The following is a 21,706-nucleotide window of genomic DNA, read 5'->3' as shown; positions in this document are numbered from 1 at the left end:
GACCGGAGTCATTGTAATGCATGAAATGGAATGAGCAATGGTATCAAACACCCATGTATCAAACACCCGTGTTCGATACCATTGCACATTCCATTCCATGCATTTACAATGAGCCTGTCCTCCGATTTCTACCTCCACCAGCCTTCCCTGGTGTGGAGCGCTGCAGTACCACCTTGCTGCCAGCTCATCCTAGCTTCTACTCTACAACCTAACCCAATACAGTGTTTTTGTTTTGTTGCAACAGGTGTAGTAACAGGTGTCTAAATGATTCATGGTCCACCTGCCCAGTAGTACTTCTCCATTTCTCAGAACCTGCTTTGTAATGAAACGCTTGCTTGTTAGGAGAAATAAGTTCCTGTACTTACTTTGTGTTTAATCTCCCTAACTGAGCGGCTCATGAAGGATTGGGTTGGTCGTCCAGTGGAGTACTTGAGAGACGGCATTCTGAACAGGCATTCTGAACAGGCTCCTGTTGAATGATCCCTATGTGATTTATTGAATGCAAAGTCACAGAGAAAATGTCAGGTTGCATTTTATTCCATGCTAAAGTGGTACAGTAATAACCTAATTACTTGTTTTGGGCTTTGAGATTCATTCTCTCAAAAGCCACACCTGGCACCTTGGTACCAGTTAGCCTACAGTAGCAGTACCATAAGATAACGTGTTTTTGAAAGTGGGTTTGATGGCTAAATGTCATTGATGGCTTGTGAATGTAAGGAATAATTATGTTTGTTGAAAATGGAGGACTAGGAGTCCCAGGACCTATTAGGATAGAGATTATTCTGACGGAGCTGTCGATTGAAGAGGAAACAGAACCAGAACTGAGCCAATGTTGCTGTGTTGTAGCTCCAATGTCAAAGCAATGTCAACGTCATTCAGTGATGAATACTCTGAAGCACTTTAAGACAGTCAGTCTTCTGTTTTGTGGTATTAATTCAGTGGCAGGTTTTGATAACTTTTCTTGAATGTTTTTGGGAGATTTCTTTTTGTTTCAGTTACTGTGAATATTGTCACCATGAAAGTAGATATTCATGTCTGACACAAAAGTAAATAATGTGAATAAGCCTTGTCCCTTCCTTTTTAGGTAATGTCATTATCTGAAAACCATTATGGAACCCAAACTATGTGCAATTAAGGAGCTTTTGGCATATGTAGGTGTAAATAAGGAATCGCAAACTACAGAATATGAACCACATATCAACACAATGTTGTTTGCAATTAAACCACGTTTTTGAATGTAGCCATTGGTTTAATTGAGCAATTCTTTTTTGGTATTTGAAAAGATATGAAACGTTTTTGATGTCAGACTGCATATTTACAGAAGGCTGTTCTCCTATAAACCTCAAATATAGAAATAATAGATTCTTCTGTTGATCCTGGATGTACAACTAGTGGTAGAGCGATGGGTACCTTGTTGTTTGTCAGTATGTGATAAATGTCACTCGACTGCCTTACTACACTTGAGGGGATGATGGGGGCTTGTGTGTTTACTCAAAAGCACTCAATTTCAATCATGTCGGAAATGACCAAGAAAAGATATGTCCTCAAATGTATACCTCTCTTTGTTTTAGTTGTTGTACAGTACATGTTAGTATGTAACGTCTAGATATGTAGGTTATCCATAGCTTTTTAAATGCTTAGGTGTATCATTGCTTTATTTATAAAAGTCCTCTTTCATTGATTATCTGTTGCTAATGTGTATGTTTTAGAAAATTAGCTACCAAACTGAGGGGTACTATAGGGGGATGTTGTATGAGGAATAACGTGTACCAAATAAGAAATAAATCTAACAGCTTGTTTTTCCACATCCTCTGAATTTATTATCATTGACTCGGTAACCAAACTTATTTAACTGTTATCGACCACTATACATGCAATTCCTGTGATAACTATCAGTTGAGTATATCCAAGCATTTCAGGGTCACTTCGAATTATGGGGAAGTGGTAGTGCTGAACTGGACGTGAACTAAATAACTTTGGGTAAATGATGCTATAATAGTCCCATAATAGGCTCAGTAATCTCTCAGGACTTATGAAATCCCATACAATTAGAGAAACTTCTCTCTATAAACCAGGAACTGGCATTTCCTCAGGTTACATGTAGGTCAAATACGTGCAACCAAAAGCAAACATACAACCATCTTAAGAGCCACTACAACCAATACCTTATTAGTACCCGTAAAGATGTTATAATTGTTGGTTATTTTGGTTGGGATTGTCTTCATCAGACAGTGAGTGAGTCACATCAAATGACAAACCAACCTTTTAAAACATATGCTGGTTTCCTTTATTCCTTTATGGAAAAGAAAACACGCCTATGAATGAATAATAAATGTAAAAAAGGCCATTAGCCTATATGACTATAACATGTTCACCTGCAGATTGCTTGTATGTCAGGGCAGTGTGTAGGCCTTACCATTGATCCACACAGACTGCTGCTGTCCTTGTAGGCTCGTACGAAAATGATGTCATTATTTGTGACTGTGGAAGGGAGGAGGGAGGAGGGAGGAGACCTCAGTGACTGTGGAAGGGAGGTATGGAAGCATATAGCTGACATAATTCAAATGCCAATGCAATATGAGATTGCAATTGCATGTTCCACTTTTGCATGCATTCTTTCAGACAATATTCAAATTCAAATGCAATTCTAATGATTTGCATTTGCATTTTCATGTACCCGATGTGCACATTCGCTGTCAATATTAAAATTATAATGCAAAGCCAGTCATGCGCTGCTTTGTAGCTGACAACATTCAAAAGTTCATTCTAATGTGCAAATGACTGCAATCCCAAAATAGCATATTCATTTGCCACTTTTGCCTGTGTTATTTGAGTCAATATTCAAATTGTAATGCAATAATGTGATTCGCAATTGCAAAGCCATTTGACAGATGTTGATGAAAGTCTGGATTTTCTGCAATGTTTTCTTTGTCATTCTCCATGTTTCTGAGCCATAGAGAAGGACACTTTTGAAATTAAATTAAATTAATAAATTACATTAGAGTTAAAGATGCGCACCTTCGTTGGAGTAACTATTTCCCTTGAGGCCCAGATGTTCCTCAGGATGATAAATGCTGCTCTGGCTTTGCCTACCCTAGCAGTGACATCACTGTCTGTGCCACCCTGCTTGTCAATGACGCTGCCAAGGTAGGTGGAGGAGTCGACTTCTCTGATGGGTCTGTCGTCTATGATGACGGGGGTGGTGTTCGGGGTGTTAATCCTCATCAGTTTGGTCTTTTCCTTGTTCATCCTGAGGCCTGCTGCAAGGGATGTGATTGAAAGCTGGGTGGTCTTGTCCTGCATGTGGTTATAGCTGTGTGACAGGAGTGCCAGGTCGTCAGCAAAATCAAGGTCATCAAGCTGTGACCAGAGGGTCCACTGTATGCCTTCCTTCTTGCCCGCTGTGATGGTCTTCATTATCCAGTCTATGACCAGGAGGAACAAGAAGGGTGACAGTAGACATCCCTGTCGCACTCCGGTCTTGACCTCGAAACTGTCTGACGTCTGGCCTGCATGTAAGACCCTGCAAGTCATTCCCTGGTAGGTGTTCTGGACCAGGGAGATGATCTTCTCAGGGACTCCGTAGTGCCTCATTAGTTTCCACAGTGTCTCTCTGTCCACGCTATCAAAGGCCTTTTCGTAATCTACGAAATTTATGAATAGGGAGGAGTTCCACTCTATAGATTGTTCCACTATGATGCGTAGTGTGGCAATCTGGTCGGCACAGGATCTGTTACTCCTAAAACCTGCCTGCTGGTCTCGAAGTAGGGGATCAACTGCAGTTCTCATTCTCTCCAGTAACACTCTGTTCAGGCCTGGTACTGAAAGAAGCATGATTCCCCTGTAGTTGTTGCAGCAGGTTAGGTCTCCTTTCTTAGGAATTTTGATAATAACTCCTTCCTTCCAGTTTTCCGGCACCCTCTCCTCCTCCCAGATTGTTGCGAAGAGGCTGTGGAGCATCTCCGTGGTGGTTGCGATGTCGGCCTTGATTGCTTCTGCTGGTATTCCATCCGGCCCTGCAGCCTTTCCTGACTTCAGAGCCCTGATAGCCTGTCTGATCTCTGCCCTGCTGGGTTTCTCACAATTTAATGGTAGAGGTGTATCTGCTGGTGGTATGTCTGGCCTTACTACTGGGTTTGGTCGATTAAGAACTTCTTTGAAGTGCTCTGCCCATCTTCCCCGCTGATCCTGAATGCTGGAAATTGGTTTGCCCTGCTTGTCCTTCACTGGCTTACCAGACTGGTGGAACTTGCCTGCTAGCTGTCTGGTGATACTGTATAGGTCCCTCATATTCCCCTGTGCTGCTGCCGTTTCGGCCTGTGAGGCCAAACTGTCCATGTGGGCCTTTCTGAAACCCATCTTCACCTCCTTATTCGCCTTGCTGTAAGCTTCCTGTGCCTTTCCCTTCGCTGCTCTTGTCTTACCTATGTTCATCCTTTCCTTCTTCCCTTTCCTCTCCTTCAGCTTCAGCAGTGTTTCGGCCGAGACCCAGTCCTGGTGTTTTGTCTTCCTCCTCCCAAGGACCTCCTCGCATGTGTCCAGCCAGATCTTCTTTGACTGCTGCCACCGGGTCTCCACATCTCCCTTTCCCTCCATTCCTTCGTCCTGCAGTATCTGGAATCTGTTCTTGAGGCTTATCTGGAAACTTTTCTCAACTTCCCTGTTCCTAAGAAGTTCCAGGTCATACCTTGCTGTTGTGTTGCTGGTGTTGTGGTGTCTTTTCAGACGGAGCATTGCAGTCATCAGAAGGAGGTGGTGGTCTGATGATACATCTGCTCCCCTCTTCACTCGCACATCTTGGCATGACCCTCTGAACCTTCGACTGATACATATGTGGTCTATTTGGTTTTCTGTTACCTTGTCAGGGGAAATCCATGTGGCCTTGTGGATTCGTTTGTGTGGGAATCTGCTGCCTCCTATGACCAGCTGGTTTATGGAACAGAGGTCTGCGAACCTTTCTCCATTTTCGTTCATCTGGCCCAGCCCATGTGCTCCCATGATATCTTCATACCCAGTGTTGTCAACTCCGATCTTGGCGTTGAAGTCTCCCATGAGAACAGTGACATCGCCCCCTCTCTGTCTGTCCAAGACACCCTGTAGCTGGTCATAGAAGTTGTCTTTGTTTTCCTCTGTGCCTTCGTTGGTTGGAGCATAGCACTGGATGACATTTAGCTTGATGTTCTCTCTCTAGGTGGCAAACTGAGCAGTGATTATTCTTGGGCTCACTGGTTCCCAGCCGATTAGAGAGCGCTGAGCTTCTGGAGCCAGCATGAGGGCCACTCCTTCTGTTTGGTGTGCTCCCTCTTCTGCGTGTCCCGAGTAGAGCACCATCTCCCCTGATGTTAGCTTTTTCTGCCCCGCTTGCAGCCACCTCGTCTCACTCAGTCCCAGGAGAGGGATGCCATAGGTCCTCATCTCCTGTGCTACCTGGACTGTCCTCCCGGTCTCGAACATGGTCCTGATGTTCCATGTAGCGATCTTGGTGATGGTCCTGGGGGTTAGCAGGGGGGTCGGCCTTACAGCGTCCCTTCGGCTTTGGCTGTCTGGCGTCATATACCTCCTCTGTGGAAGCCCCTCTTTCCCCAAGCCGTGATGTTTTCGTTTTGTCGTTAATGTTTCCGTAACCAGTTTCACTTTTTGTGCTGTGGAGTGGTTGGCCCCACGCGCAACCCCCACTTCTGAAGGGCCATGTGCACATGTGCACATCGGGTACATGAAAATGCAAATGCAAATCATTAGAATTGCATTTGAATTTGAATATTGTCTGAAAGAATGCATGCAAAAGTGGAACATGCAATTGCAATCTCATATTGCATTGGCATTTGAATTCTGTCAGCTATATGCTTCCATAGGGAGGAGACCTCAGTGACTGTGGAAGGGAGGAGACCTCAGTGATTCCAACAGGCTGCACCTCGCCCCTAACCAATCGAGACTGAGCGCCACCGCCACAACGGTGGGAGGAGGATCCTGTGTTTGTCTGCACCGTTTCTTAGCACCCTCTCTCTCCCTCTCTCTCTCTGTGTGTAATTGACCGAATACTGCACCACAAGGGTGTCACGATCGAGTGTTGGAAAAAAGCAAGTCGGGACTAAATAATCTGAACCGTGCGTGCTGAATAGAGGTAACAACAAAAAGAACGAAATGTTTGTGGGAATTTTCGTCTTCAAGTTTTACGTGGGGTTGAATCGCGGGGATCGTTTTGGGAAATAAGTAGGCTTGACTTTGCTTCGGTGGAGAAAGTAGGTGGTGGCTCGTGACTAGTTCGTTAGTCCTTGGGGCAAGTTTATGTTTCGTTTCTTTTCTTTTTTCATTCAGATGTTATTGTTTAATCTATTTCTTGTCTGTCCAGAGTTTAAGTTACTGCCACTGGAACGTAAATATTTATTATTTCGATACAACTGTTGATAAACTGTTGCTGACTAAAGTCAATGGTATACTCCCGGCTGGTTAGAGATAATCATGTAGTCAACCCCCCAGTCTCATTTTTATCTGACAACTCAGATAATGAAATATATTAAATAATTGTGTAATGGCTTTCCAATAACTAATGTTAAAACCGGTTAAACTTATGACTTAAGAGCTATGTATGACGAGTTGTTTTTTGGCTCCAACTAAATGGTTATGGACATAACGTCACAGGGCGGAGAGATGTTTGTCTGAAACGAGAGAGGGCGTTGTTTGAACAGAGCTGGCTGATCTACCTTCAGTCTGAACAGAGCTGGCTGATCTACCTTCAGTCTGAACAGAGCTGGCTGATCTACCTTCAGTCTGAATAGAGCTGGCTGATCTACCTTCAGTCTGATAGAGCTGGCTGATCTACCTTCAGTCTGATAGAGCTGGCTGATCTACCTTCAGTCTGAATAGAGCTGGCTGATCTACCTTCAGTCTGATAGAGCTGGCTGATCTACCTTCAGTCTGATAGAGCTGGCTGATCTCCCTTCAGTCTGAATAGAGCTGGCTGATCTACCTTCAGTCTGATAGAGCTGGCTGATCTACCTTCAGTCTGATAGAGCTGGCTGATCTCCCTTCAGTCTGAATAGAGCTGGCTGATCTACCTTCAGTTGTTAGAACAGAGCTGGCTGATCCACCTTCAGTTGTTAGAACAGAGCTGGCTGATCTACCTTCAGTCTGATAGAGCTGGCTGATCTACCTTCAGTCTGAATAGAGCTGGCTGATCTACCTTCAGTCTGATAGAGCTGGCTGATCTACCTTCAGTCTGAATAGAGCTGGCTGATCTACCCTCAGTCTGAATCCGCTTGTTAAGTCTGATGTCAAAAGTGACGTTTAGCCATTTCCGAGTCCAAACCAGAAATTCCCCACACAGAGTACCTGTGAACTACAGCGGTAGAATGGCAGTTTAATCGTTTTTTAGACTCTGATCTATTCATACAACAAGGGACACAATACTTTCCCGTTTTCTCCATATTGTTAGGGTATTTGAGCCTCGGAAAAGCGCTATATAAATATAATTAATTATTATTATTATTTCGGAAACACGTCACGACTTAACAAGCGGATAGAGCTGGCTGATCTACCTTCAGTCTGATAGAGCTGGCTGATCTACCTTCAGTCTGAATAGAGCTGGCTGATCTACCTTCAGTCTGAATAGAGCTGGCAGTATTATCTACCTTCAGTCTGATAGAGCTGGCTGATCTACCTTCAGTCTGAAACAACACACAGGCTGAACAAGCCACTTAGAAATATCCACCTTTTTCCCCCAACCAATCATTTATTACATCTAAAACATTGCCTGCCCTGGCACAACCCAATTTGTGTTGAGAGGGGGGGCTTGGGGTGGGGGGGGTTGTTCTGTTCTGTTCTGTGATTGGGAAAGGAATGTAGTCTAGGCTGTGTGCCTTTTTTTCTTCTTCCTCTGAAGAGCAACAGTAGAAATCTTGCAGACCTGTCAGCCAGTTCAGCCAGCCTGTTGGTCTACTCGGCTTGAACTGTTGAGTTGGCCCTCTGAGTCACACTAGAGGGCCAACCGGACCGGTACTGTGCTGCCTTGGATATTGTCCTTTCATTACCGTCCCTTCCCGCACTGTTTTATCAACTCTGGTGGATGTGTAACCAAGGCCAGCCCAGTACAGCTCAGCTTGGCTCAGCTCAGCTCGCCTGTGGTGTGAATTAGGGTAAAGCGACTGAGTCATGAGGTCCCTGTCTGGTATGAGGGAAGGCCTGGCCAGTGGCATACCTTTCAGGGTCAGTCTACCTGGCCGCACTCTTCTCGGCTGGGGCCCGAAGCATCAGAAGCAACATCCACAATGTTTGTCTTCTGTTGCTTGCTATTGGCTTCTAGTGCGTTAAGTTACTTCATAAACTTCATTGTTTTAGAATAAAGTGGCCACATTGTCCTTTTCAGCACTGTTTCGGCAATTATGGTGGATGTCATCACCATGCCAGTCCAGTACAGCTCAGCTCGGCTTGGTTTGGTTTCGTGGTGTGAATTAGGGTTTGATCAGGTTGGTTGATTGGTCTGGACAAGGCATTTACAGAGGCAGGCAACACTCCTCCTATAAGAAGCACATGTGCTTCAGAATGAATGGTATGTCAGTGGACTGAATCCAAACAGAGTAAATAGATACAGAAAATGCATCAGTGGAGGTAGAGGAGGACGGGCTCATTGTAATGCATGGAGCGGATTGAGGAATGGTATCAAACACACACGTATGCGTGTGTGTGTGTGTGTGCGCAAACTGCGCATGCATGGGCAACGTCACCCCAAATAATAGTGTGTGTGTAGCAGACTTACTGTAGCTTTTTTTGTGGTTGTTGTTCTTTATGACCCATTACCACTGAAACTGTGACCTTACTGCTTTTCCATTTTTGCATGTTTCTTTTCACTCACAGCAGTTTCATCTCTGTTTTCGCATTCAACTCAACTGTGCAATCTTTTCCTCCCTTCTCTGAAATGTCTTTGGTAGACCCACATCCATCAGTGTTGACTTTTGGCCACTATGGTTGACTGAAGATAATCCTTTTTCACTCTATTCTAGTCTAGTCTGTTGGATCTCCGTTTTTGAAAGTCTTGTGTTGATATGAGGTCACACCCCAGAGTCTGCCTTTAAAATCACTAATAACATCGCTGCGATTGACCAAAGTGACAGTATCATAAGCCTGACCTATTGCAGTCTATCCATATTAAGTCACCTAGGTACAATACCTATTGTGTGCTGAAAGAGAGAACTAGGCTTATCTATTGTGATCTGAATAGTATAAACAGCTAGGCTATGGCTGATCCAACCTGGGTCACTGTGTTCGCTACCTCCCTCTCTCAGCTGCCTCAGTTCCTACCAGCCAGTGAACTTTGGCCCATTTCTCAGACACGCTCACAGAAGTTAAATTAATTCTTTAGCCTTCATCAGCCCACACTTTTAAAAGCTTTGTTCTTGTCCCTGACAAACAAACCAGTTGACCGCATGTGTTGATTTTTGCTTACTGTCTAAATGGATTGGGATACTATACATATTCTCTGTGGATAGCAGTTTTGGTGTGAACTGGATAAGGCTAAATGTATGCTCGTAGCATTTTGCTGTAGTATTATCTATTTAGCCGTCAGCCCATGCAATCTCGTCAGAAAACTGTGTGCAAAAGGGATTGTTCGTATGAGCGTCATACCTCCATACTCGCCGCAGTCAACTATTGACAACCGAGAACGGCCTGTGTGAACTAACTAAGCGTTGTTATCAGCTGACTAACAATCTCAGGCTTCAGGCTGAAAGCGGTTACTGTAAGACAGGGAGGAAAACAAGAACCTCTCACACTGCAAGCCTGCTGGGAAATGTGGACGATAATTATAATGTCCCAGAATATGTGTGTGTTAACCCCAACTTTAGTTCCCTGTTTGTTCAACACATAACCAAAGGGGGATTAGCCTATCTATTATTTTAAGAAGTTTACACTTGTCCTCCAGTAGTGGTTTGTTGTTAATACAATAGAGAGAAAGGAAAGCTGCCCCACCCACCCCAGGTACAGACCCAGGGTCTCTCTCTCTCTCTCTCTCTCTCTCTCTCTCTCTCTCTCTCTCTCTCTCTCTCTCTCTCTCTCTCTCTCTCTCTCTCTCTCTCTCTTCCTCTATGTGATACAGTCTAGTGTGCTCGTTACAATAGCTCTGTCTGAGCGTCACTCTTCAGGTGTCTTATTTGAATGCATATATTCTTTGTTTAGCTAGAGGCTAGACATCTAAAACAGACTATGCCCCTCCTTCTCTCTGGAGTATTTGTGGAGAGAATAGAAAACTGCGTTGTTTCCTTCTCATCTGTGAACAACACACAGCTCCCACTATTTTGGCTGCTCTTCAGTCAACATAGAGTTGTTGTGTGGTGTTGAGTGACTACCACCATATCTCTGTGCACAGCTGGGCGTCTCTCAATGGTACATGTCAGGTGGATTAAAACATGCCTTCCTTCATTTATCTGTGGATGGCTAGTGATGTCATTGCTTCACCATTTATACTTTTTTTAAAGATATATATATAATATATAGGCTATATATATAATAATTAAATCCTTCCCTTTTCTAGCATTGTGACTTCCAAAGGCACCTGGTCCTAGCATAGATTTGTACTTACCGTAGAAAATTATTTGTAGGCACTGTACACTCAGTATCCTCTTGGAGCCACCTGTGTGTCTGCGGGATAATGTGGATACAAACCAACTCTGTCTTGATTTCAGAGACGGTTTCCTTGAGAACGCTATAGTGAAGGCTTCTTGGCACTCCATAATGACGGTGGTGGACTGTATTAAAAACAGCAACATCTTGTAGGCTTATATCCTTTCAGCCATACAGGATGTTCCTTTTAATGAACCCTAGATATTGCTTGCCGCTAATGGCAAGTATCTTATCATTGTCACTGTGCCAAGGGAAGACCATTGTGGTGAGATGAGGTGTGTGTGTGTGTGTGTGTGTGTGTGTGTGTGTGTGTGTGTGTGTGTGTGTGTGTGTGTGTGTGTGTGTGTGTAGCCCTTTGGCAGATCCTCTCCTCGGCCAGGCTCCACTGAGGCTTGTACAAACAGATCTGCAGCCAAGGGCTCCTCCCCAGGCCAGCGCAGCGCAGGGCACAACAGGAAGTGGTTTGTTTTGTCTCACCGGGCGAGCCTCTGGGGTCTGGGACGGGGTGCTCTCCTCCACTCCTGCTGGGTCGGCCTCTGAGCCAGGTTGGCATGGTGTCTTGTCTTATATTATCATATCAGTTCAGGTACATGTAGTACCCCTGTACACTCTGAAACTACCATTGAGATGGCTTAGTCCATGGCAGATCATGACATTTTAGCAGATGTTTTTTATGCAAAGCGAATTACAGCCCAGCCCCAACCATTTCATAACATCGAAAGTACTGTTTGTGAATCTGTTGTGTTTCCAAGAAAAATGGGTGGATGTGGTCTAGCAGGCAGCCGAGCAGTGAAAAGCACACCAGACAGGACCAGAGGATAAGTTTTTGCCTGAAGCAAAGCAACTCAACATGATGAATGCTCATTGACGAGTGGGTGCCATGGTGAAGGGGATATTACTATTGGACGTGTCTGGGTAGCGGGAGATGAGGTGGGAGCTAAATGGGCCTAGGCTATAATATAGCTATATGCACAGCTGCTCTCAAGCATGAGGGCCCATTCATCAGCAGAGCTCTGCAGACTCATCTCTACCCACACAGGCCCAGTGGGCTCAGGCAGGGGAGGATTTGAGTTATTCTGAAACGGCCTGGCAGGTTCAGATTCAGAAAGCCTAGTTTGCATTATAACAGCAGAGTCAGTTTTTTTTAGAACGCCTAGTTTTTCATAGTTTTGAACAATTATTGTCCATTAATTTCTATGTACATTTTCATGAGACTCCTGAGATTGCACTCCATAGTTTAAGTACGGTACTAGGGATGCAGCGAAAGTTCGGCCACCGATATTATTCCGCCGAAAATATAAAAAAAAAAAAAAAGAAGCACATTCTGTGTTTGGCCGAATGCGTGAAAAGACAGAATGTTTACCGAATACCAGACGTTGTTTGGATGACGCGATCAAACTGTGCAAGCAACCCCGTACTCTTCTGTGAATTGAGCATTTAGTGATGACTGCCTACTGCCAAGTCATATAATTACAGCAAACATGTCGGCAGTCTAACATCTGTTCTCTGAACGACAACGAGAAGCACGAGAGGCACACGAGACTTTTAACAAACCTTTTTTTGTTTTCGCTACTTAAAAATAAAAGCATGAGCTAAGCGATCACTGGAAACTGTTGGTTTACTGTTGATCACAGTATTATGTGACAGCTGCTGGTGAAAAGGGGTAACAAGCCAGCAGCCGATGTAATGTTCAGACTTTTATTTAGAAAAATGTAAATACATTTCAGTGTTGTTGAAAATCAATGACACACTCGCTAGTCAACTAAGAGAGCTTGTTTTGTGAGCCTGCTAACAATGTAATGTAGTGGTATAGTTAACTAGGTAGCAGTGGGGATTACTCACCGAATCCATTGCATTGCAATATTTTGACTTGACTAGCAAGTGTGTGATGTGATTTTCAACAATGTTTAAATGTATTTCCGTTTTTCTAAATTAAAGTGTTTTTTCTAAATTAAAGTGTTTTTTCTAAATTAAAGTGTGAACATTTTGATTGGTGACTTGTTCCCCCTTTCACCAGCCGCTGTCACAATTATTACATCTTTCATGAAATTAGGAAATATTACATAACATATGTGACTACTAATATGTATCTAAGTATATACAATTTCAAACAAGGAATTTTGATAATTATCATTTGACATGAATAAGCATACAAGCATGAATAAAAAGCTAAATTGATTCATTTTATGCAATGGTACAAAAATTGCCAAAATAAATGAAAAACTGCCTTTACGCACTCAGTATTCAGTAATTATCCAAGTTTTTCCTTAATTTCGGTTTTGGCTTCGGCCAAGAACTTTCATTTCAGTACATCCCTCATTTCTGTTCTTTTTAAAAAATAGATGCAAATGGGAAAGGTCATGAGCACTGCATTGATTTAGCAAGAAAAGAGGACATCCTTAATGCATTTTGTTGTCTGGTACTTGTAGTCTCTCTCTCCTATTAAAGTTGAATCTAATCTAATCTAATCATATACTTGTTATTACAATAAGAGAAGCTCATCTTTAATAAGAGAGAGAGAAAGAGAGAGAGAACACTTGTTTTGCTGTCCTTCAGGGAAACCACTAAGCCCTTCTCCAGCTGTTCTCATTTCCCGGACGCCCTTCCTGCTGTTGTAGGAAACATGCAGGGTGGAGTTGAGGGAGAGAATGGCCTGATAGTACATTTCTCCATGCCCACGTGTCTCCTCTCCTCTCCTTTAACCTTTCCCAAATATCTGCACTAAATACCCGGTACCTTTTGATTCTGGGTATAGAAATAGATCCTCCGAAATAGGTCAAACAGACAATCACTGTTAGATCTGCATCCTAGAGTCACATTTTGTTCTTCAACATCCACTTGTCACTCACACAGAGTTCTATAAAAATGCTCTTGTCAGTCTATGGTCACTCAAGATTAGTAGATCATGTCAAGTGTCCCTCTGCTCTCCCTACAGTGATGGCAGCCATTCGTAAGAAGCTGGTGATCGTGGGGGATGGAGCGTGCGGGAAGACCTGCCTCCTCATCGTCTTCAGTAAAGACCAGTTCCCCGAGGTCTACGTCCCCACAGTGTTTGAGAACTACATCGCTGACATCGAGGTTGACGGGAAACAGGTTTGTACCACCCCTGGAGAAGAAAAAAAAAGGAATGCAGAAACTATCATGTGACTGTTGCAACGAAGTGTGTGAACCTCATACCCGCGATGAAATGGATAGCCTTCACAGCTAATTGTGAACTAAATATGTACCCTTTCTTTCAGTGTATTACAGTGTTTTTGGTGATTCCCAAGTCTTCTATTTAGACAGTTTTTTTTAGGTGTGAGTGACGTGAGCCTGTTAGTCACAGGGAGTAGCCATGCTCCGCTCCGCTCCCTCCTCCTAGACCAGATGGGATGTTGTGTCAGTGGGCTTTGTTCTCCTGTACTGTACTGGACCACCACCACAGGATCACCGCCTGGCAAAACAGGAAATGACTGTACTCCCTGGCTTCCTGTTGGGACTGGGAACAGGGATGTCTACTGCCCTCCCCCTTCCTCTTCGCCTGATAAACGGCCTTCATTTCCTGCTCTGGTTGGACCAGGGAAGGGTTAACAACATTGTGTTGTCTTCTGTACAGGAAATGCAAAGTTAGGGATCCAAGTTTGGCCCGTTTTGGATGATGGCTTCGCGTATCTGTGACTGTGCCCCACTTTTGTTTTCCCCCAGGCCCCCACTCAGCCCTCTTGGGGGGGCCCAAAACTCCCCCCTGATTTACCCCACTTTAAGTCCATTGGATAAGATCAATGTTCTCAGCAAAAACAGTCGCCAAATGAAAGTCTTCTTTTCCTCAAGGGAAGAGGTATTCTTTTTTTCTCACCTTCAGGGGGTTGGGCCAGGTCTAAATATAGCCCTTGTGTTTTTTCCCTAGCTGTCCTTTTCTTCCCAAAAGCTTTATGCAGTCTGTTCTGAGGGGATGTGTACGCCCACTCTCGTTGCTCATGCCAGGAGTATGTAGAGTACTCTAGCCTCCCACCAACTCAACCAAACCTCCTCTGCAAGCTGCTATTCTCGGATTGTGGAAGAATTCTGCCTGTGTACTGTAGCCATGCCAGTTAATAATCTGAATAATAATATTATCGGAATATAATCTAAATAATGAAAGGGGTGATTTAAGGGGTTCAGGATTTCACCGATTTAGCCTAGTCACGGAACTGAACGAATCACACTTTCAAATGGAGATTCTCAAGGAAACCAGCCCTTGATGTATTCTGAACATGGAGCATGTTGTTCTAGAATCTACTTGAGTGTAACACTAGTGTGCTCCCTCAGGGAACAGAAGGTGTCTGGTAGCTTCTATTCTGCCTAATCACCTCATTTCCCTAATTGAATTAGACAGTGGTGTGATTGGATGAAGCCGTGCCTCATCCAAGCCTCTGGAGACCTGGGGGTTGGAAGGAGACATGCACGGCAGCTCTCTCAGGACCTCAGCCATGGCAAAGTGACTTATCATAACAATTGTCATGATAGTCACTAGTCACAAGCTACTTCCATGGCACCTATCAAATGTGTGTGTGTGTGTGTGTGTGTGTGTGTGTGTGTGTGTGTGTGTGTGTGTGTGTGTGTGTGTGAGAGAGAGAGAGAGAGAAAGAGATCAAATTCCTGTATCACTTCAGATGTTGAGAGGTAGTGCTAACAGGAAGTTACTCACTGAAACACAGGCTGACTCACATGTTCCCAATTAGGTGTTTGACGGCCATGATGACCGTGTCCATTTGGAATGTGTAATGCTTTATTTTTGCTTCCTTGTTCGACCGTGGTGTTTTATTATATTGCCCGATGGGAGGTTATGGAGAAAACATAACCATGGCAATCCTGGAATGATTTCCGCAATAAAAATATGTGCTTCTGCCAGCCTGGTATTATACTGTATTTGGCTCAAGGTCTTTCGGTTGTATCCCAGTCTTTGCTCTCATCTGCTAGACGCGCATCACCTATGTGAATTGATTCTGTGTCAGCATTACCTAGCGAAGTGAAAATACGGTGTGAAAATACCGAATGTCTACCGGATACGAGATGTTTTTTTTATGACCCGATCAAACAGTGCATGCAACCCACGCTGTTCTGTGAATGAGACGAGCATTGAGTGATGACTGCCTACTGCCAAGTCATAGAATTCCAGCAAACATGTCTGCAGTTTGGCATGCGTTCTCTGAACGACAACGAGAAGCACATTCCGACATTAAGACAATTCTGATTTTTTTTTTGTTGCTCACATGTGGCACAGATCTGATATGTAATGGCCTTTCTTCTTCTTCTCTGGTGTGTCACAGGTGGAGTTGGCGCTGTGGGATACTGCAGGCCAGGAGGACTATGACAGGCTTAGGCCTCTCTCCTACCCAGACACAGACGTCATCCTCATGTGCTTCTCCATAGACAGCCCTGACAGTTTAGGTAAGTCTTGTCCACAACGAGCTTCCATCCTGACACATTGAACACCAGCCACTGATGAATCTGTTGGGGTATACCAGCCCTGTTGGGGTATACCAGGCACTTTCTCTGTGTCCGCAGCCCAGTGGACTTTATTTGAACTCCATATCAACCCAGCATCGCCTCAGGCTTTCAGATGTGTAATGCATCATGAGTATGTTCTGTTACTTTCACCCTGCCTCTTGAGTCCCATTTAGATCCGTATCTCAGTGAGACTCACCAGGCTAGATACAGTATCGATACTGTTTAATGAAAGGTCCATGTATCACTCTATCGTATTGCCTTGTTTGTCTGGCACTCATTGCTATGTATGCTGGTGAATGTAGAGCTCTCTACCCGTGCTGTACTGAAACACTAATTCAGTTCATTCAGTCATTATTGTGTGGCAATACTATTATTTTGTATCATCACAAATTAAATGCATATCAAGACTCAGAGTATTTAAGAACACGTTGTTTGTGTCCTGGTAGAAAACATCCCAGAGAAGTGGACACCGGAGGTGAAGCACTTCTGCCCCAACGTCCCCATCATACTGGTGGGCAACAAGAAGGACCTGAGGAATGATGACCACACACGGAGGGAGCTGGCCAAGATGAAGCAGGTACGTTACCAAACCATACAGGACCACCAAATAGCGGAGAAAATCGCACTCAATCAAAACAGACTGTGCTCCATTGCACTTGCTAGGTAGCACATACACTTAACACATACACTGTCGTAATATGATAATAAAAAAAACACATCAACACTTTTGTCATTTCTGCGACTTCACGATTCCCAACTTACCCCTTTCACCTGCCCCTGTCACATATTTCTGACAAAACATTCACATTATTCATACTTTAGAAATGTTATTGTAAAATTAGACTTTTTCTTTAATTGATCATTCTTTTGATATTACTGTTTCCTTCTGGAGTTCAAATCGTCACTCCATCACAAAATAAGATAATGGCTTTAGAGTAAGTAAGTGTTAAGTGATAAGTGTTATCGGTGGCAAGACTGTGGAATCGTTTTCAGGAAAAGTGGTATTTATTTTGGCTGCGTCTCTTGCATCACTTGGTTGGCTTCCTCAAGGGAACGTGCAGTGAGACGGCTCTGAAATGGCTGCAGTAGAACTGGTCCGACTGTCTCTGTCATGTCGTAGCACAGCTGCAGGGCCATGCTGTATACAGTTCGGCAATCTCTGTTTGACATTTAGAACGTTCGTCAGTGCTCTGTCGGAACTGAGCGTTCCACGCACCTCGAATTCTAATCAGAATTCATTTGAGAATGTTATTGTCACGGAATGTTTGGTGCCAAGATGGAGGATAGGTTGCCCCCAAACACTGTATGGCTCAGCATGGCAGAACACCGCATCATTCACACCATGCTCTGTCAGTGTGGAGTCTCCAGGTTTTAGGCCTCCAGTCGACCATGATCATAATGGAGGTTGGCTGACAAAAGCCCTCTGACACTGTCAGCCGTTTCTTTCTTTCTTTCTCTCAGAGAACAGGAACTGTGGAACAAAGAATCTCCCAAGTCATCAGTTTAAGTGTTGGGGATTTTTTGACATGTTGAAACAAACATGGTTGGCTTTATTCCACCCACACAGTTGAGTCATTTAATCATTTTTTCAGCGTATCAAATTACAAACCTTTATCTCGATGGAAGATTTGATACCTCCCCTGAGGTACCGCATTATGCTCTACTTAAATATAGATAAATAGGGCTTGGCGCTCATTCCGATTTTTTATTAACTTTTTGAGTTGCATATCATGCTTACTGATATAGTCATATATTATCATCATCAAACTATAGGTAATATGACATAGTTAGGGTTAGGGTGTGTTATAGTTACATTGTCCCATTGAAAGCCTCTAGTAAGTTGCTAGAGTTTACAGAGGTTAGAGATGGTGTAATATGCAGTGGTGAAAAATGGGGGGGGGGGGCGGGAACCCACAGGAATTAGGTTCCAGGAGTTGTCCAGTTGTTGTTGGTTGTTAAAAGACTTTAATTTCAGCATTCAATTTACTCACCAGGGTTCTCCTAGTAGAATGAATGACAGTTTCAACCAGTGATAATACGTGTGTGTTACTGTGTGTAGGAGCCAGTGAAACCAGAGGAGGGGCGGGACATGGCCAACCGCATCAGCGCCTTTGGCTACCTGGAGTGCTCAGCCAAGACCAAAGACGGCGTGCGGGAGGTGTTCGAGATGGCCACCAGGGCGGCGCTGCAGGTGCGCAAGCGCAAGAAGAGGAGCGGCTGCCTGTTGTTGTGAGGAGCCCCCCCCCCGTTACCACGACGATATCAACTGTCAAAACAAGATATACGCAAGAAGGACTGACCTTTTACCAAAATGGCATCTTTGTACTGTATCTCACATTTCACGCTAAGAAGTGGACGGATGGACGGAAGTGCTGAAACATGCGTAAAAAGGACTGGGATTATGTAACACAGGATAGATGTGGATATTTTAACCAAGCTCTCGTTGATTTTTTGTTTCTCTTTCCTTTTCCTTCAATGGTGTTTAATTGCCACAGTTTGTCTTTTCATGTAATTTTTTCACACTTATTTTTCTTTCACCTATTGTCATTTGAGGAGAATCTAATAAACGCACATGTATTTGTATGAAGAAGCGACATTCTTCTCCCCTTTAGCTTGTGATGTCAACATACAGTAGACAGAGCAACTGTTGTTCCTTTGTAACCTGTCCTTCCTTTATGAATAGCATGATTGTTATGGTAAGAGGGTCACATTTCCAGGGGGATAGTTTTGGTCTTTTGAGCCAGTGCCTTTTTGCTGTTATTTTAACTGCTTGCACACCATTGAAAGCTCTGATTGGTCAGTTTGCTGTGAGAGGAGCTGAGGGGCCTCACCATCGCACCACTGTCTCTATCCCGACAGGGGTTGTGTGTCCTTAACTAAGGTTTTTGGCTTTTAATGCTGTCGAGATCTAGTGGGGGAAACAAAAACACGTCCCGTTTCGTTTTGTTTGCCGTCAGAACAGCAAACAGCCTCCAAACATCCACCCCCACAATGTCCACCCCCACATGGCGCTGTGTTAGAAGAGTGCCTCCAAGGAGCTGTAACATGACCCCTCCCTGTGCTTACAGAGGAGAAGTCTGCCCCCGATTCAATACAGTCTGATGATTGTACAGCCGTTCCTCATAAGTCATGAGTCATAACTGGCCTGAACTCCCCTGCTGAGCATCTAAACAGGGATGAAAAGACTGGCCCACGTAAACAAAGCTGATATGACTCAACTATGCACAATCGCTGTACAGACTCACAGGGGAGGTGACAACGGTTCAAACGGTTAGTTGTCACATGACGTCTAGGGCCTCACGGCATAGCTAGTAGGAACCTCCCTTGTTTTTGTTGTTTGGATTAAGCCGACTTCCCTTTGAGAAAAAAACCTATGTATTCATCACAGGCCTGGAGCTCTGAGAGTATGTGAGACTGGTCAGCCCAGTTTTTTAGAGATCACAGCCGGTTAGATTAGTCTTGTTAGATGTGCGGATATCCAGTCTGACTGCATTCTAGCCGCATTCGTGAGCAAGGAGCAAGGAGCCGCGTGAGCTTTTCTTTCAGTGCCTTCTCTCTACACTGGCGACCTGTGTGCCTTTGGCGTGTGTCGTCCCTCCCCCCCGACCCGAGAACGAAGCGATACCGGATGCTCAATGCCAACCGGATGATGACAGTCAAGTTTGGCATCTCTCATAGCTCTCATAGCACTCGCAGCCATGACACATATCTAAGTGACAGGTTTAAATGGGGCTTGGCAAAACAAGACCTTTGGTGAATTTACCCCCAAGGTACAATCCTCCACAATTCCAGTTAAGACATGTTGTCCCACCAGTCCTTGAAGAACACGCAGGGTTGAAGGCACAGGAACACATTCATAATCATATATAGTACATAGACAGTGTACTGCCACCATGCTGTTCTTTGCATGATTTTCAAGAACTGATCAAGTCTGATCCCATTTATACATATTTGTGAAGTTGTGACATTCCCCTTTGGTGTTTCTGTTATCTCAGTCTTAAAGCCACAGTTGATGTGCCCTGCAGTGTGTTTTAAAGTGAGGATGGTGAGACTTGGGGATTACTCTTTAAAACAGGATTTAGTTTCCTTCTGCTATGTTATATTTCACTGGTGAAAACATGCATTGAGGTCTGAGGTCTCTCGTCGATTTGGGCTGTTAGTTTTGTGACTGTTTGTATTTGCATAGACGTAAACACTACTGGAGCATTGACATGCCAGAGACTCACATGTAGATTCTGGTTTAAGCTCTTTCTATGACATATCTACTTGTCATCTGTTGTTCTTCTGCCTGTGTCCATCAGTCAGTCATGGTCAGTCCAAGTAAAGGCTTAACTTTCAAGATGTTTATCAAAGACGTCACATGATGTGTTTTTAAGTGTTGCATGCGACCTGTTCAGTGATGCTTGTGATTACAGCTGACAGTGCTTGTATTCCACAATGCCAGCAACGGGGATAGCAGCTGGTTGGCATTTTTGATTACATTTTTTCGATATAATTGCTCTCATGTTGGGCAGGTGAGTGCCCTCTACTGGCAAAACAGATATGAACAGAACATGTTGCGGTAAGAAAATTGATTGCTTAGATGGAACTGGTGATTGTGGTATTTCGAGGCTACAGTATGTGTGTGTCTACGCAGATAGCCTATGGATGGCATTTTGTTAACGTCAAATGACCTTTGTATTGATGCTACACTATGTTAAACAGTATATCGATGTCCCTAACACATTAAAACTATCAACACTGTGACGTTAACAATCTGACGTTCCACTATTACTCTTACAGCGTGGCACGACGTCTTACTGTATATGCCAACCTTAATGCCATGGATTTCTGGGTAACCTGCCGTAGCAGAGGGCATCTGAGATACTGCAGAAGTAGCCTACACATGCTTGAAAGCACAGCATCATGTTAAAGCCAGCCAGTCCCTTAAACTGCATACTGTACCACCAAGAGGAGCATGTACTGTAAAACTGCTGTTTTGTGTAATGCAAAAGACCATTTACTAAATCCTGATCTTATCTTTATTATGCCAATGTCTGCATGAGTTAAACCATGATGGGCTCTCCTGCACACAGCTCTTCTTTGGGACCAGCTTCTCTCTGCTCTGTGTCTGTCTGTGTGTAACTCTTCTTCTCTTTCTGGAAGTATTTAAAAAATTATAACAATCCAGATTTATATGAAAAGCTCATTCTAATAATGCTTTGTAAACGGAAAAAGTGTTGTAGTGAATGTTTGTGTTCACTTTAATCAAACAATGTTAATAAACTATTTTTGAGACAAGATTAACCTGCTTCCTTGCTCCATTCTTGCAGGTACTCGATTGATTATGGAAATACTGGAAAAGATACTTATAAAGATGACAGTTATACACTCATGGTCCTGTGCGAGCCAGTAACAATACAAAGAAAAAGACAGTGCTACTTCAGATGACAAAAATAATATGAGCACTGATAAATTGGCTCAGTTGTCAGCATATTGAAAATACGGTACAGACATTTGTACAAAAAAATGAAAAGACATCACACAGAACAGTATCAAATGTATTTCAAATATAGAATATTTAACAAGTCTCTTCCAAATTGCAAATGTACATTTGTTTTGTTTTGTTTGTTTGCACAGGTCATTT

At 43.7% G+C, this 21,706-nt stretch overlaps 1 protein-coding gene across 1 annotated transcript; it reads left to right on the top strand.

Annotated features, from left to right (window-relative positions):
* Window positions 1-6,025: 6,025 nt before the first annotated feature.
* Window positions 6,026-21,305, top strand: LOC308172912 (rho-related GTP-binding protein RhoA-D). The gene is made up of 5 exons (XM_080547879.1): window positions 6,026-6,121; window positions 13,547-13,704; window positions 15,900-16,020; window positions 16,527-16,657; window positions 18,140-21,305. The coding sequence occupies exons 2-5, from the start codon at window positions 13,549-13,551 to the stop codon at window positions 18,311-18,313; spliced, it is 582 nt and encodes a 193-aa protein (XP_080404005.1). The 5' UTR covers window positions 6,026-6,121; window positions 13,547-13,548; the 3' UTR covers window positions 18,314-21,305.
* The last annotated feature ends 401 nt before the right edge of the window (window positions 21,306-21,706 follow it).

This window comes from Nansenia antarctica, assembly GCF_963989245.1.
Source record: "Nansenia antarctica genome assembly, chromosome: 18".
Lineage (NCBI taxonomy): Eukaryota > Metazoa > Chordata > Actinopteri > Argentiniformes > Microstomatidae > Nansenia > Nansenia antarctica.
The sequence above is the reverse complement of the archived record's forward strand: the minus strand, read 5'-3'. Positions and strand labels throughout refer to the sequence as shown.